The sequence below is a fragment of the Acipenser ruthenus genome, chromosome 29, assembly GCF_902713425.1.
Source record: "Acipenser ruthenus chromosome 29, fAciRut3.2 maternal haplotype, whole genome shotgun sequence".
Lineage (NCBI taxonomy): Eukaryota > Metazoa > Chordata > Actinopteri > Acipenseriformes > Acipenseridae > Acipenser > Acipenser ruthenus.
Window position 1 is genome coordinate 6,616,712 of NC_081217.1, and position 14,004 is coordinate 6,630,715.

The window sequence follows — 14,004 nt, forward strand, 5'->3', positions numbered from 1 at the left end:
CCATACACTGCCATCACTTTTCACCAGGTCCTCCTTTTGTAAAGATACAAGATACCACATGGATCAAGGTGTGGATTCCACCAGGTCCCAGCGTACTCCCAGAGGAGGCAACATCATTCTTTGTACAGGGACTGAGGGGCTGTTCCAACTGAACCCATATTAATAATAATAACAGCTCGTTGGGATTGCTGTTGGGGTATTCAGGGGAGCTAGAGATTATATGAGTTTATCTATGTTTTATACCTGCTGCTTGGTTTTATCGGTCTCCGAGATTGCCCTATAGTTAGAAAAATAAAAAATAAAGTTACTGTACTTGCAACTATTCCTATCTTCTTAAGCCACATATGCAAAGACTTTCAGATAAGGCCGAATAGAGCTGAGGATGGTAATGTCACACATAATGTATTTGAATACAAATAGGTGAAAACTATACAATAATACAGGTGTTCATATTTTATAAAGTGGACAATATAAGAAATCATGTACAGTTAACTGAGCATAATAAGGCTGTAATTCTATCATGGGCTTCTGCTGACATATAAATCACGCGAGTGCTAGCTCGAGCACATGTATTATTACTAGAAGATTCATTTAGCTTTTCTGGAGGGTGAGGAGTTAATTTCCTCATCACTCAAGAGCTTCTGCTTTCTGAGGGCCATCAGTCTACACTGCCTAACATCCCACGGAGGGCATGTGGCTGAGGTCATTTATTACAAAATTGATATTGTTTATTATTTTCTAAGAGTGCTTGCTTTATTCTTTCACACATTTCTCCCAGTCTTCCATGGCTAAAACTTGAAATGCAGGCCATTTTGTGTTTTGGTTTTGTTGTGTTCATGTATTGGTGGTAGGTTGTTTTTAAAAATTGAGGTCAGCAGTTTTATCACCAACCTCACAGACGTTTATAGGGAAATTATTGTGTACCATGTATTATAAATTCTATTGAAAATGAGAACATTCAACAATTAAATGTTTAGCTAGTACTGTTTACTTTCTTGTTTTATTCTTTTTCTGGAATATACAACAATAAATACTTTATGTACATTATAAAAAATCCAATATGTTTATACAATAAGAAGAATATGTGAGTATATTACCATTAAAAATACCAATAACCTACCATGCTACCGCAGCGCCCTGCCTGTTAGCTCCCTTCATGGTCACATTGCTGACCTTCCCAGATACATTTGCCATTACTACAGCTTGAGCCCTGCAAGTTATTTTTATTTTCAGGTTAATTTGTAGTCTTCTCTGAATGCTGACTGTCCAAATTTCTCACTTTAAATGGAATTGATGTAGAACAGAATGTTCCTTTTTAATTATGATGTCACTGGTTTGTAGACATTTGAAGTGTGACATCATTGGTTGGTAATAATCACACATCTTACCCTTCCAGTAAACTTCTAAAGTACAACAGACTATCCTCCCCGCAACAGTCATGTTATGAGCAGGTTTTTTGACCTTTTGAGTTTAAACAGCTCAAAACATGTGTTAAAGGGATTTCAAATGGTCAACATAGATCTGAGGTTTCCAGTGTCCAGATACTGTATCAAACCTTTCGGGAGAAACTATTGAATATTTGAGTCAAACCCTGGTACTTGGTTAAAAACCTAGTCTTAATTATACCTCAACATAGACTAAATGGCTGATCAGTACAGTCGACTGTAGCAACCAAACTTCCGTTGCAAACCACAAAGAGGAACTATATACCATTAGGAAATAAACACATCAAGCTGAATCTTTTACAGCAACTTCTTAAAGGTATTTGATAGCCTGCAAACACCTAGTCAGTAGGAACTATTTTTTGTCTCAATATAAAAACATGTATAACTACTTTATTACACATTGCTAGAGTAAAATAAACTAAGGAATTAGCTTACTTTTAACTTCTCTCCTGAGCCAATTCAGGCTCTGACTCCACACTAAAACAGGAAGTGACCAAAATGAGACGGATAGGTTTTGAAAGAGTTATGAACACATCAACTCCAGAATGACAGTGATGAAAATAAAAAAAAGACAGACCTAACTTCTCTTTGTAGAAGACTTTAAATGTAAAAATTAGACTTGACGGTTTTTTTTTTTTTTGGAAGAGTGTACATGAAGGATTTCTAATTCAAATAGAGCATGGCTTGTTAACAAGTGTGAAAACAAAGGACATGCTTTAAGGTCCCACCACAAATACCACTGTACCAAACCTTTTTATTAAAAATCCTTTCAGATGGTTTGGAAAATACTATAGCTTTTTCTATCTCAATATGGTGATACAACTTATCAGGGAAACCTCTCAATGGTGTTTTGATTACACAAACATTTACATAATCAATGTCACTCATGCCAACAAATAAAAAGAAAAGTAAATCTGTGCAGTCTCCATTGAAAAGTTAGCTCCTCGTTTGTGTTTGAGAAGAAAAACAATAGCAAGCAGGTCATATGCACATAATCATACCAGTACACAGCAGATTACCTACATGTTACATCTGCTATACTAGATTACATTGTGTCCATTAACTTCATGACCTCAAATGACATTCTTTTTTACATTTTTATTGTATCAGTTGTTCAAACATTTAGAAAAAAAAGTACAAGTACAATAAACCAAGGTGAAATACTACAAGGACAAAGAACCAGTTTGGAAATACAGAACTTTATTGTTAGTAAGAAACCGACTTCAGTAAATAAAAAACGCGCTGCAGAAAAAGACCAATAGTGGTGTTTAGTCCACGGTGTACAGGAATCTTAGGGCAACAAACTGTAAAAGGCCACCAGAGAATTTTGAGATAGCACCACTGTAGTTTTCGTCCAACAATGGCTAGTTACTGTACGTTTTTTGGCAACTTCTAAAATTCGGTTAGAGTCTTTCCATCACAAAACATTTCCAAAAAACGTAACTAACTTATACTTAAATGCAAGCAAACCTAAAATGGACCTAGAACAAGACAAGGCCAGAGAGATAATGGCACATATACAACTATTAAAAAAGCAAACTGACGGCAGTCATTAAATTATACAATACCTTTTTTTTTCTTTTTACATCAATGGAATCCCTAACCCCATCCCCAATCATAAGTGTTTGTCTAAAAAGTCCTGACATGATCAATTTTACTGCACTATGAACTTTAATAAATAGCCAAATACTTCTCTCTGAGGCAAATGTATCATTAATAGCAAGGATGTTAAAGCAAAAAAAAGTGTCAATTGCACTACAGGAAGGTGCAATTTCTAAAAGAAAGAGATTGTAGTTTTTACTGCGAATTTTAGGATTCAGGCTCAACATTTAAATTAAAATGTCAGCAGGTGACTGTGATAATATAAACACTTTCACTTCCCCTGTACCGAATAAGAGAATTAAAAGGTATTTTTGATTTATTCATTCATTTTTATGGGGATTCTCATCGTAAGCCAAAATCAAATTGCAACACTGAGAAAAAAAAAAAACGACACTGTGCATCCGTTACACTCAAGTTCATTTTTTTTCCAGGGTGCAAATACAAGACAAAAAATAACAGCACTCTGCAGGCTACATGGGGTACAGTATAATTCCTTCTGCGAGTTACTTGAACTGTGCAATGCCTGAAGTCACATTTCAACACTACTGTCGATTCAGTAACCCTCAAAATTGACCCTCATAAATGGTCACCATTTGTATTTATTTTTTAAACATTCTTTCTATTGTGTGGGAGTGATCAGTTATGAGCACAAGCACTGTCTCTTCCACCTGCCCACCCCCAATAATATTCTACTATATGCAAATTGCTTATAACGGTAAAAATATCAAATCTTACATATCTGTAACATCTGAAATTACCAGCAATCCATAAACCTGCACAATATTCAGAAGATGTGCTTGTTTTAAACTACAAAAAGAGGTGGCAGATCACAAGCTTAAATAAAAAACAAACAAATACAACAAAGAAAGTGTTGTGTGTCTCTTCAAACACCCCCCCCCCCCATAGAAAAGAAAATGAGGAAATACATTCTGAAGACTGACATTTCTGTGTCATTTTACTCCGCTGGAAACAATACAGCTCCGCAGTCATCAGATTTCCATGTTTATTCAGGTCAAGGATAAAGAACTTTGCAAAGTGCAAGTTTTAAGAAAGGAGGTACTTGAAATTGGATTTTGTTTTTGCTTACACAAATATTTTGATATAAAGTTTGTTCAGAACCAAATGCATAACATGATCTGGTGGGGGTACAGGTGATCTAGAAGTCGCATCAAGTGTGGAATGTTAGTATTCCTCTTGCTCCTGTGGTGATTCGCCATCTGGTATCACAAAGCCCTCCTGAAAATATACAATGGGTAAAATTAACACATATGCTTAGTTGCAGACCATGTTAAGAGAGGTTGTTTTTAAGAACTTGTTATTAAATCAAATATGTTGCATGCCAAACCAATATGCTTTTTCAGTTTAAAGCTGAGGTTTTGGGTTAAATTCAATACTTATGGGTTGGATAGCCCTGAATTGTTTCACACATTATTTTGTACAGTTAAGTCAGTCCTATAGCATCGGTGATGGAAACAACAACAACAAAAAAGAAATTTAGATGGATGTACCGGGTTCCACTTTATTTATTTATTTATTTATTTATTTATTTAAATTGTTTATCTAGTATGGTCCACGTATTATACCATTAGTTGTGCAGGGGTGTGCAATTTTTGAAAAATCTACTTGGCCTTTCCCCGTCGCACAAAACACACAACAAAGTAGAAAATAACTTGTAGGATTGTGATTTTATTTAACAGTGAACACAAATCAATCAATTAGCGATTAACAGGGCCGATCTAGCCTTGTAGCTTGACAGGTTCACTAAATTCTTCTAGATACACAAAAGCTTCCCTGTGACCCCCGCCTCACCTCAGCAATACTTTAAGGAAATGTTCCTTTCAGTGCAATTTGGAACACACCTGTTAGTAAATTTAAAGTAACTTATTAAGAGTACAACTATAATAAGCAATACTTGGAGTTATTCAAATATAAAAATAGCTTCTGCCTGTTTTCTTTCCCCATTCTTTCTCTATAAGCTGAATCCAGCTCCTGAAGTATAGGTGTTTTAGTTTGTTGCATCACAGATTCAAAATCATTGCCAATTATTACTGCTGCTTTGTGCAATTCAGATTTTTCTTGACGTTCTTTCAGTTTTGTAACTGCTGAACCCCAGATTTTTAAACGACTTGTGTATAACCTGTCAAGTTTCTCTGCATTTTGTACTGTTTTTCTACCAAAATGCACACAATGTTTACAGTAGGCTCCATCAAATTCTACAAAGATAAAATGTTTATTTCTATTTATATGTATATATATATATATATATATATATATATATATATTATATATATATATATATATATATATATATATTTTTTTTTTTTTTTTTTTACAGTGTACAACATTACAGCTATTTTTACTCATCGAACATCTTGTCCCATGACAACTAACTGGAACGCTGCTGAAGCAGGGTGATCCTGGTTTCATACCCTGATGGAATTAATACATAACAGTCTGTATTTTATTTTAAAATAAAATATTGTGCAGATAATCTCATATAAGCATTTCATTTCTATCATTATAAACATTTGTCATGTTTTAATAGTTTCACAAATAGTTGGATTGTGAATGTCTAATAAATAACGAATACCGCTTCTGTTCAAATCTAGTTAAAAAAAAAGATTCAATATAGCGTGTAAATCTAAAAAATAAAATGTAAATATAGTATAACAAAATAGGTTAACAATAAAATTGAAAAAAGAAATCCCCCCCCCCCCTTCTTTATTTTTATAAAACATCCCAACAAGTAGGCCTACACGCTTGACCGTGGAGTGCTATAAATTACACAACACGATTTTTTTAAATCCTTTAACACCGTAGTGACTATGGTGTTTATTTTGATAACTTTACTAGATTGCTGCGTTTAAATGTCAAGTATTAAGACAGCAGTTTCACTTATTTGTTCATTTCCAAAAAACATAAAATACCTTAAGTTTAAAGATTAGTATTGCCAATAGAAGATCTGTAACCAATAGAAGATCAGCTTCTTCCACAGCTGGCCAATCAGAGTGAAAAGTGTGGGACACACTTTTTAAATTTTTGTGCTTAGGTGCTAGACTTCCGCAATTCAGTTTTCAGAAACTTGTGTGGCTCTCTAGAAAATATACTCTGAGTGTATTTCTAGCAACAGAACGAATATAGGAAAAACAAATAAATAAAAACTAATTTGTCCAATGGGCAAAGTATAACGGCAAATCTTGTCCCGGGCGTTGGGCGATACAAATTGCACACCCCTGGTTGTCTTTTATTGTTTTATTTATTTAAACAGCTGGATTTTAGTACTGGGTAGGATTTTAGCTTAGAGTTCAGGTGGAATCTTAAGATAAATTTGTTGATTTAGGTCCACCATCTACATAATAGTTAGGACATAGTGAAAATTATCACAAAAACAAAAGGGTGACTAAATTGCATACACAGTATAACAAATCACATGCAAGCAGGTGTGAATGCAAACCTCCCCTCTCCCAAAGTACACATGGATTGTATACTGCTTTATTCCACACAATCGTTTTAGCATTAAACAAGTGGTCTAAATAGCTTAATACAGAGTGAACAACTTTGTATATATAATAGTTACCACACCCCAGCATATACTTTGTACATCTCTCAATTGCTTGTAGCCGTCTCTGACTCCAGGCAATTGGACACAGCCTGATGGGTATTAGAGCATTTTTTTTAAATAATTCAAGTCAGTACTTGTAAAACATATTAAAGTAACTGTATACAGGGATTAAGTGTTATACACACCTTTTAAAACCATTCAAACATCACTGAGGCAGATCTGAATGCACAACCAGTACAGTGCTTTGTGTTTCAGATGGAAGTATTATAAGCCAAAGGAAACTTAAGAGGAACAGTTTGAAATTAAACAAATGATTCATATAAAAAAAAAAAAAAGTTCAATTTAAATAAAAAAATATATATCCCAAAGGTTGTCTGAAATTCCCTTGCTACTCTGGCTATACTCCAGTTTTTTAACAACACTTATTCATTCAAGCAATTACTTACATCTGTAGCATACAAGATGTCAACAATCTTTTGTAATGTTGGGTCACTTTCCCCTTCTTTCTCTTGGCAGATAAGTTCAATATTCCTCAGTTTGCCAAAGTAAAAATCTCGCTCCTTCTCCATATCTTCAATTGTGATTTTTAGTAAGTTAACCTGAGTAGAAAGAAGAAATGTATGAGTAATGCAAGCAGTACATGATTACCAATGAGCCCAGGTTGTGAAAAAAAATCAAAAAAACTGGAACGTATGGAATAAAACTGTGTACTTCTGAATATCGTTAATAAAGCATTTCCTTTAGGAAAGCAGACAAGGGTGTCTTACCTACTGTATTCACCTTTTTAAACATTTACAAAGTGAACAAAAACTTAAAATAATAATTTCTTATTAATAATGTATTACAATAAATGCGTGCTGAACACACCTCCTGAATAAGCTCAGTCTTTTCTTCATCACAGTTTCCTGTTGGCCCTGGTCTCCTGGCTGCTCCTGCCCCTGCCCCGACTTTAGGGGCAGGTGCTGTCTTTGCCACCACTGTGGTCCTCTGAGGGGCTGAAATAAGATAAAGAAATATTAAAGCAAGTTATTTGTAGCCTACAAATCAAACCCAGCATCTGACAAACGGGTCCAATTTTATTTTTATGGCATCAGCATAGCTATGGCAGCACCATAATCTAATCCTGGCCAGGAATACAGAAATAAATGAAGTACTACCAATCCCAAAGTGGATTAATCAAACAACTAAATCAATCCCCAAACAATGTGTGCAATCAAGGTTCTCATTAAGTTTCAGAGTACTGACAGTGGGGGGGATTCTTTGTTGCATATATACAAATTACATTTGTCAACCATTGTCATTTCAATTTCTTCAAAGCTAATAAAAGTTTCTTCATAGTGCTCAACAAGAGTTATGGACATCATTTGAGACTAAATAGTCCATACAGGTGGTTCTCTCAGAAAACTGCATGTCAAGAGCAAATATATTCTTCCTGGCAAAACACAGTGAAATTTATTAGAAATCAGACATGCATTCAATTTATACAATAGTCACGTCAACAATGTGGAAATAGTTTTTAGTGTTAATTAAAATGAGCCAACATACTGCCAATCCTTAATGAGAACACTTCTCCAAAAACCACACTCCTCAGTGGAAGAAAACAAATTGTGTGTTTAGAACCATGAAAACCCAAGCCTGATCAAAATACCAATTTTTGCTGCTGGTTTTCTTAAGGGATCCAACTCTGAAGTGGGTCTTAAATCTGTAATGTATAGATCAAGATCTTACATATTTCAGTTTCTCATATAAAATGCAAATTCTAAACAAAATAAGCCTGTGATCAAAAAAAAAAAAAAAGTGTGACGGTTTAACATTAAAGCTTTATTTATAGAATAAAAAAAAAAGAATCTAAACTGGGTCCTTACAAAATTATTTTAGGCCTTTAAAATCCCGATAAGAAAAGTACAGGACTTGAAATAGATCTCTCTCTTAGGCTGCATTCACACTGGGTCAGTTTCAAAATGGACTCGGTCTGGTTTGTTTCGTTTGAAACAATGTATCAATTTGCTTGCTGTTCACACTTATCTACGCACAAAGGGAACGAGTTTGTTTGGATGTGAGCTAAAGTTTGTTTTTTGTTCCTTTTCCCATTTTGTTCAGGACTGAGTTTGTTTTCTGTTCACAAAGCAGTTTTCAAGTGCACTTGGTTCATTTGAATGGTTTGTGAACTGGATGTTTAAAATATCCTGCAAGGCATATTGAAAGATGGCAGCTACTGATGTATGTCTCCGTTTTTTAATATAGCATGTTTTAGATTCTTACATATTGCTGTGGAAGAAAGCAATGGGGGAGCACTTCATTAACTTAATGAATACATTTATGGAATGCCTACAGTAGTCGAATAATGCAATTTAAACAATTCTGCACGGTTCTCCTACTGTCGGCATTAAACAAAGTCATTACTATTTTTGTAAGTCTTGTCCAGCTCGGCTTGGATTTTGGTGTCTGACCAAATTTCTATCAGCTTCAATTTCTCGTACTGTCCACGTAGGTTAGGATTACCAGATTTCCACTGTGAAAAACGGGGACTTTCTTTCTTCAATTCACTGACCCTGTAGCAACTCTGAAGCCGTTAAAATAACTGTATATAATACAATGATAGTTTAAAAATTAAACACGTTAAACATACAAAAAGCCAGATTTAAAAAAATCGATCAGCTATTACCATTTAAACATACTGTATACACATAATCAGAATAATTAAAACAATCTATGAGATGTTTATTTTATTTTGAAGGGCGCCAACACAAAGCAATATATTACTCTGCTATTAACTTGCTGAGCACACTGATACAGTTCTGTACTTAAATCAATAAATAAAATATAAAAGCAAAACCAGGACAATTAACAATTTTACTGTTTCCAACCGGGTTAAAAAATTAAGGTTGAAATGAACTGTGACCTTAATGTAGTTCCTGAGACATTTTTTGCTCTACTTGTTTCCTCAGCGAAACTACCGGCGAAATGTTTACTTCCTAGTCAGGTTACCTTTACAGTTCGTTTCCTATGTGCAAAAGGACCGAGTCCAGCAGTTGTTCACACTGAGGTTTAGCAAGCGGACCTTGTTGTTCACACTTCACACCAAACGTTTCGATCCGAACCGTACCGAGTGCGGACCAGACCCTCTAAAACGGACCCAGTGTGAATACAGCCTTACAAAATATATCTGAAAGCAAACAGAAATGGCGGTGTGTCCACTAAGCATACATCTGTATGAACAGATTCTCTCGTCTTAAACACTGACAACCTGCTTTTTAGAGCAGGATAAAACACTGTTTGAAGACATATTTGAGCTGAACAAAATTTACATTGGAACAAGAGTCTCAAAACAGCCTGCTTTTGATCTCACCTGTTCCCCCTGTGATGGGGATTTTCTTGGGTTTGTTCAGGGCAGGCGTGGAAGTATTGAGTGAGGGTGCGGTCTCCTGACCTTGTCTGGCACCAACTGGGTCATAATCTTTCCCATCGTAGTTGGCATCAAAGAATTTCTTGAACCACTGAACAAATTCAAAGTTGTCTTGGAATTTTCCTTTTATTAATTTGTCCACAGGGATAATCTTTAGAAAATGATGATGTTCATGTTAATTGCACGGACAGAAATAATACAGTAGTAATAATGTACAGTAATTAAAAAACAAACTACAGATTCTGTCTTTTTTTTAAACCATAACTACATGCCTAGACATAAAAAAATGTAAAAGTATTAAGACTTACTTTGTCAACACCCATTCTCTTGAAGCTTGCTTGTAAAAGTTTATAATTGTGGATGAATTCGTGTTCCAGTTTGGCTTGAAATTTCACTTTCTTCATTGGCATACAGCCTGGGAAAAGCATGTCCATGAACTGGCAGTATACAGAGCCTGGGCACATAAGAAATAGAATTTTTATTTTTTTTATTAAATGTTGACAGAATATGAGACAGTTCAAATGAAACATGCAAAAACGTGATCTGAAACAATGTGCTTTATAGGCCATTTGTGTGTTCCAAATACTATATAATACCTGAACAGAGCAACTCAATCTTAGTAAGGTTCATTTGTAGAGATTCGTTTATCCATGCCAACATGTCATGTCGACTCAAATTATCACTGGTCACAGAAGTTGAATATACGTTCACTGCCATCTTCTTTAATCTGCAAAGAAAATGTAATTAAAATATCAAATCTGTCCATTATTTGCATTATGAGAAAGGTCAACATTTATATACTCATACTGTATTTAAACATAAAACCTGACTGTGAAGACAAATGATGTCTTACGTCTGTCTTAAAGCAGCTTAAAAGTACAGACTTGTTTGGTTTCCCTTACTGGCAGCACATCCTGTATCTCTCAAACTAAAAATCTGTCCCATTGAACACACCAATCAAAACTTTTATTGAAATGTGTTTAAACGGACACTTTGTGCCTGTGCGTGTGCTAAACTACAGAACTACAGCTTAATGCGATTAAGTTTTTGTATGGGTGTCAATATATAACATTTATTCCCCTTCCAATTAAACCAAATCAACACAAAGCACAGCTGTTAAAACTGTGCTTAAACTAATTCTAGATTTTTTTTTTTATTTTTTTTTTGGGGGGGGGGGGGGTCAGTGCCAATAAGATGGAGAAACAGCCGTCTTGCTCTAGTGCCCACAGCAGCTGCCCACAGCTGTCACCACCAGATACCAGTCAAAAGCATTCTACGCACCAGGGTTCAAAAGAATGAAAAACTACTAGCCTAAAACAATGTGTCATCAAAGACGATCAGTCAGCGTACTTACACAGCATGCGCAATTTTTGATGAGGAGACATGCATGAAGAAATCCCATATCCTAATTTTTTTGACCACCTGCCAGCCCCTTACTGGGATTTGTTACTACAAGATCAGGTACCAGCCATGCAAATTCTAAACTAATTAAAGAAAGTGGCAAATAACTAATTATATAAGTAGGAGTGCCAGTGTGAAAGGGGCTTTAGATGACAGAATATTGATTTTTATTTTGTTTCCATAGCATATAATACTCAATATTGGCTTCTGTTATCTCATATATACCAGATATCCAATATAATTAATTAGGGCAAGTGATAATAAGCAAGTACACCAACTTCTTCTGTGCTCTGAGATTACACAAACCGTCAAACACACTGTAGATTAAAGGTCAATAATCCATTTCCAATAGCACCAGTGTCTCCCTGAAACAGGTCTGTTTCAGATACTGCCATGGTGTGGTACATACTGAGGTGTTAGCAGATGCAACAGTTTTGTTGTTTTTGGTTAGCTATGGACATACAACACCATAACATTTTGAGGTTAACCTGTTTTACAACTATTCTGAGCACCATTATATCGTTTTTTTTTTCAGGTCCTTATAAAGAATGCATACAACTTATGTCTCTGCTAAATCACAGGCACTGCACAATTCCCAGTAGGTGAGCATTACTGTGCATATTAAAAAGGGAAGTAGCATTGTAATGAACCTTCAGTCCAGAGATCCATGTGCAGAGTCACAGCCCCATTCCCTGCCTCATCCGTAAAAGGAGAAGACTTCCGTCTTCAAGGAGGCCAATGAGGTTCTCTCAAAACCATATTAAAAGCAGAACAGCCAATCGGCATTAAACTCACAGGTGTGGACTGTGTGACAATTTACCAACAGGAATCTGAGGAGAGTCATGCACTGTCTGGCCTGCATTTTGAAGAATAGCTGTTCATCCAGGAAGAAACCCCCTTAGCTGTGTTCATTTAGTAACACAATATATTACATTAGTCAGGAAAGCTAAACACAAACGGACAGGCTGTAGCATATAGTATTGGAAACCTTGTACTGCACTATACTCGCTCAACAGGGGCAACACATTTCATTATATTTATAAACGTTTTAACTCTTAGTTTATCTGGAGTGTCGCAGGTGAAACGGTGGTTCATTACATTATCAAAATACAAACCATACATGTTATTTGTGTCACAGTCAGTGTGTACATTTTGTTAAGTGGAATGATGTTTCTTAACTGATGGCGAGGAATACACTGACACACTAAACAAACAAAATCTTAATTTACTAGTTGAGTGTGAAAAAAAAAACCAACAACACTGTATTCCACTATTAACAGCAATAACGCCTATACAAACATTTTGTATAATCAGTGTTTTAAACATAACCACACAATCCTGTGCATTAGAAAAAAATAAAAGATTTATTTTTCTTTATAAACATTACAGGGTAACATCCGATGTAATGTATTATTTCAGAAGAACGGCGCTGCACAAGCTTATTAAATGTACGTTGTTAACTGAAATAATAAAAAATAAATAAATAAATAAATAAATAAATAAATAAAATCCCACCCTACTTCACTCCTGGGGCATTCACAGCAGCAGCCATGAGCTGGAGCTGTTGATTGTGATGAGAACAAACCGGCTTCTTTTCTTATTTTTGTAATACAGTTTTACTCATTGTGTCAATTTTACATAATCCAAGCAGCTCGACGCCCATTCCGATCTATTTTTCATTATCTACAAGCTGCAACACAAATCATTAACTAAATCTATCTTCTCAAACATTCTTACATTAAATTATACATCCCTAGTTGTACTATCACGTACATAATTCATCATGGTCAGGCCTTGTCATATCGAGCAACAACAAATCAGAAAGATTACAATATTTTACATATCTGTATTATTAAACTCTCAGAATAAATCATATCGCACCTTCTTTGTCATGTCGTGTTTTTTTTTTTTTTTTTTTTTTTTTTAATTCCCCTCCCTGATGTCTAGATCATTTCCCCTACCCTGGCCCACCGGACTTCTCTGCTGCTTAAATTAAAAAACGGATTCTATCACAATTTTAAAATAAAAAAATAATAACTTTCACACATAAACAGGGAATTTCATATTCCAGCAGAGTGCTGTTGAATCACTTGTTCAATATTTGTGATTTATTCTTTTTGTGTACCCGTATATTCCTCGAGTCTCTCGCTTTCTCACCGCTGCTGCTGTGCTATCACTATCCTCTCCCTCCCTCTCCGCCATTCAGTTTCTCAATACGTATTTTTCTATCTCAAAACAGACCCAAAAAGTCGACACTTACCTCTTTTCTTTTCGGCCTCTGGTATATTCAAAGAGTAAAAACAATAAATTAATTTATTTGTAATATTCTCTTTTTCTTTCTTTCTGCCTGTCTGCCGCCGGTTTCTTTCGTTCCGTCCCCTCAGTTTGTTCAATCTGCGCACGACGTCACAACGTAACGGTTGAACTCTGATGCTGGTGTGTGTCCTCCGAGCTGCGTCAATCACTCAGAGAAGGCGAGGCACGCACTTTAACCCTTAAAATACCGGACTGTTGTGTGTGACCAAAAAATACCAGTTACTTAAAATACAGTCCTCATTTAATTACACACGACTTTGCCATATCATCCA

The 14,004-nt window shown here is 35.3% G+C and overlaps 1 protein-coding gene across 3 annotated transcripts; it reads right to left on the minus strand.

Annotated features, from left to right (window-relative positions):
• Positions 1-2,625: 2,625 nt before the first annotated feature.
• Positions 2,626-13,886, minus strand: LOC131702041 (microtubule-associated protein RP/EB family member 1-like). 3 transcript variants are annotated; one of them, XM_059003479.1, is made up of 9 exons: positions 13,677-13,886; positions 10,612-10,742; positions 10,324-10,469; positions 9,959-10,166; positions 8,258-8,311; positions 7,477-7,604; positions 7,056-7,208; positions 6,630-6,698; positions 2,626-4,283 (listed from the first exon to the last, which is right to left on the minus strand). In XM_059003479.1, the coding sequence occupies exons 2-8, from the start codon at positions 10,730-10,732 to the stop codon at positions 6,654-6,656; spliced, it is 855 nt and encodes a 284-aa protein (XP_058859462.1). In that variant the 5' UTR covers positions 10,733-10,742; positions 13,677-13,886; the 3' UTR covers positions 2,626-4,283; positions 6,630-6,653. The 3 variants fall into 3 exon arrangements, with proteins under 3 accessions (XP_058859462.1, XP_058859461.1, XP_058859463.1); XM_059003478.1 differs by lacking the exon at positions 6,630-6,698 and having other exon boundaries at positions 13,677-13,885; XM_059003480.1 differs by lacking the exons at positions 6,630-6,698; positions 8,258-8,311 and having other exon boundaries at positions 13,677-13,883.
• Between the last annotated feature and the right edge of the window lie 118 nt (positions 13,887-14,004).

Bases quoted from the DNA above. Each gene is read 5' to 3' on its own strand.
- LOC131702041 (XM_059003478.1), bottom strand. From the start codon at position 10,732: ATGGCAGTGAACGTATATTCAACTTCTGTGACCAGTGATAATTTGAGT. The intron at 10,470-10,611 runs GTATTATATAGT...TTATGTGCCCAG, and splicing joins GATTGAGTTGCTCTGTTCAG to GCTCTGTATACTGCCAGTTC. The intron at 10,167-10,323 runs GTAAGTCTTAAT...CATTTTCTAAAG, and splicing joins AGAGAATGGGTGTTGACAAA to ATTATCCCTGTGGACAAATT.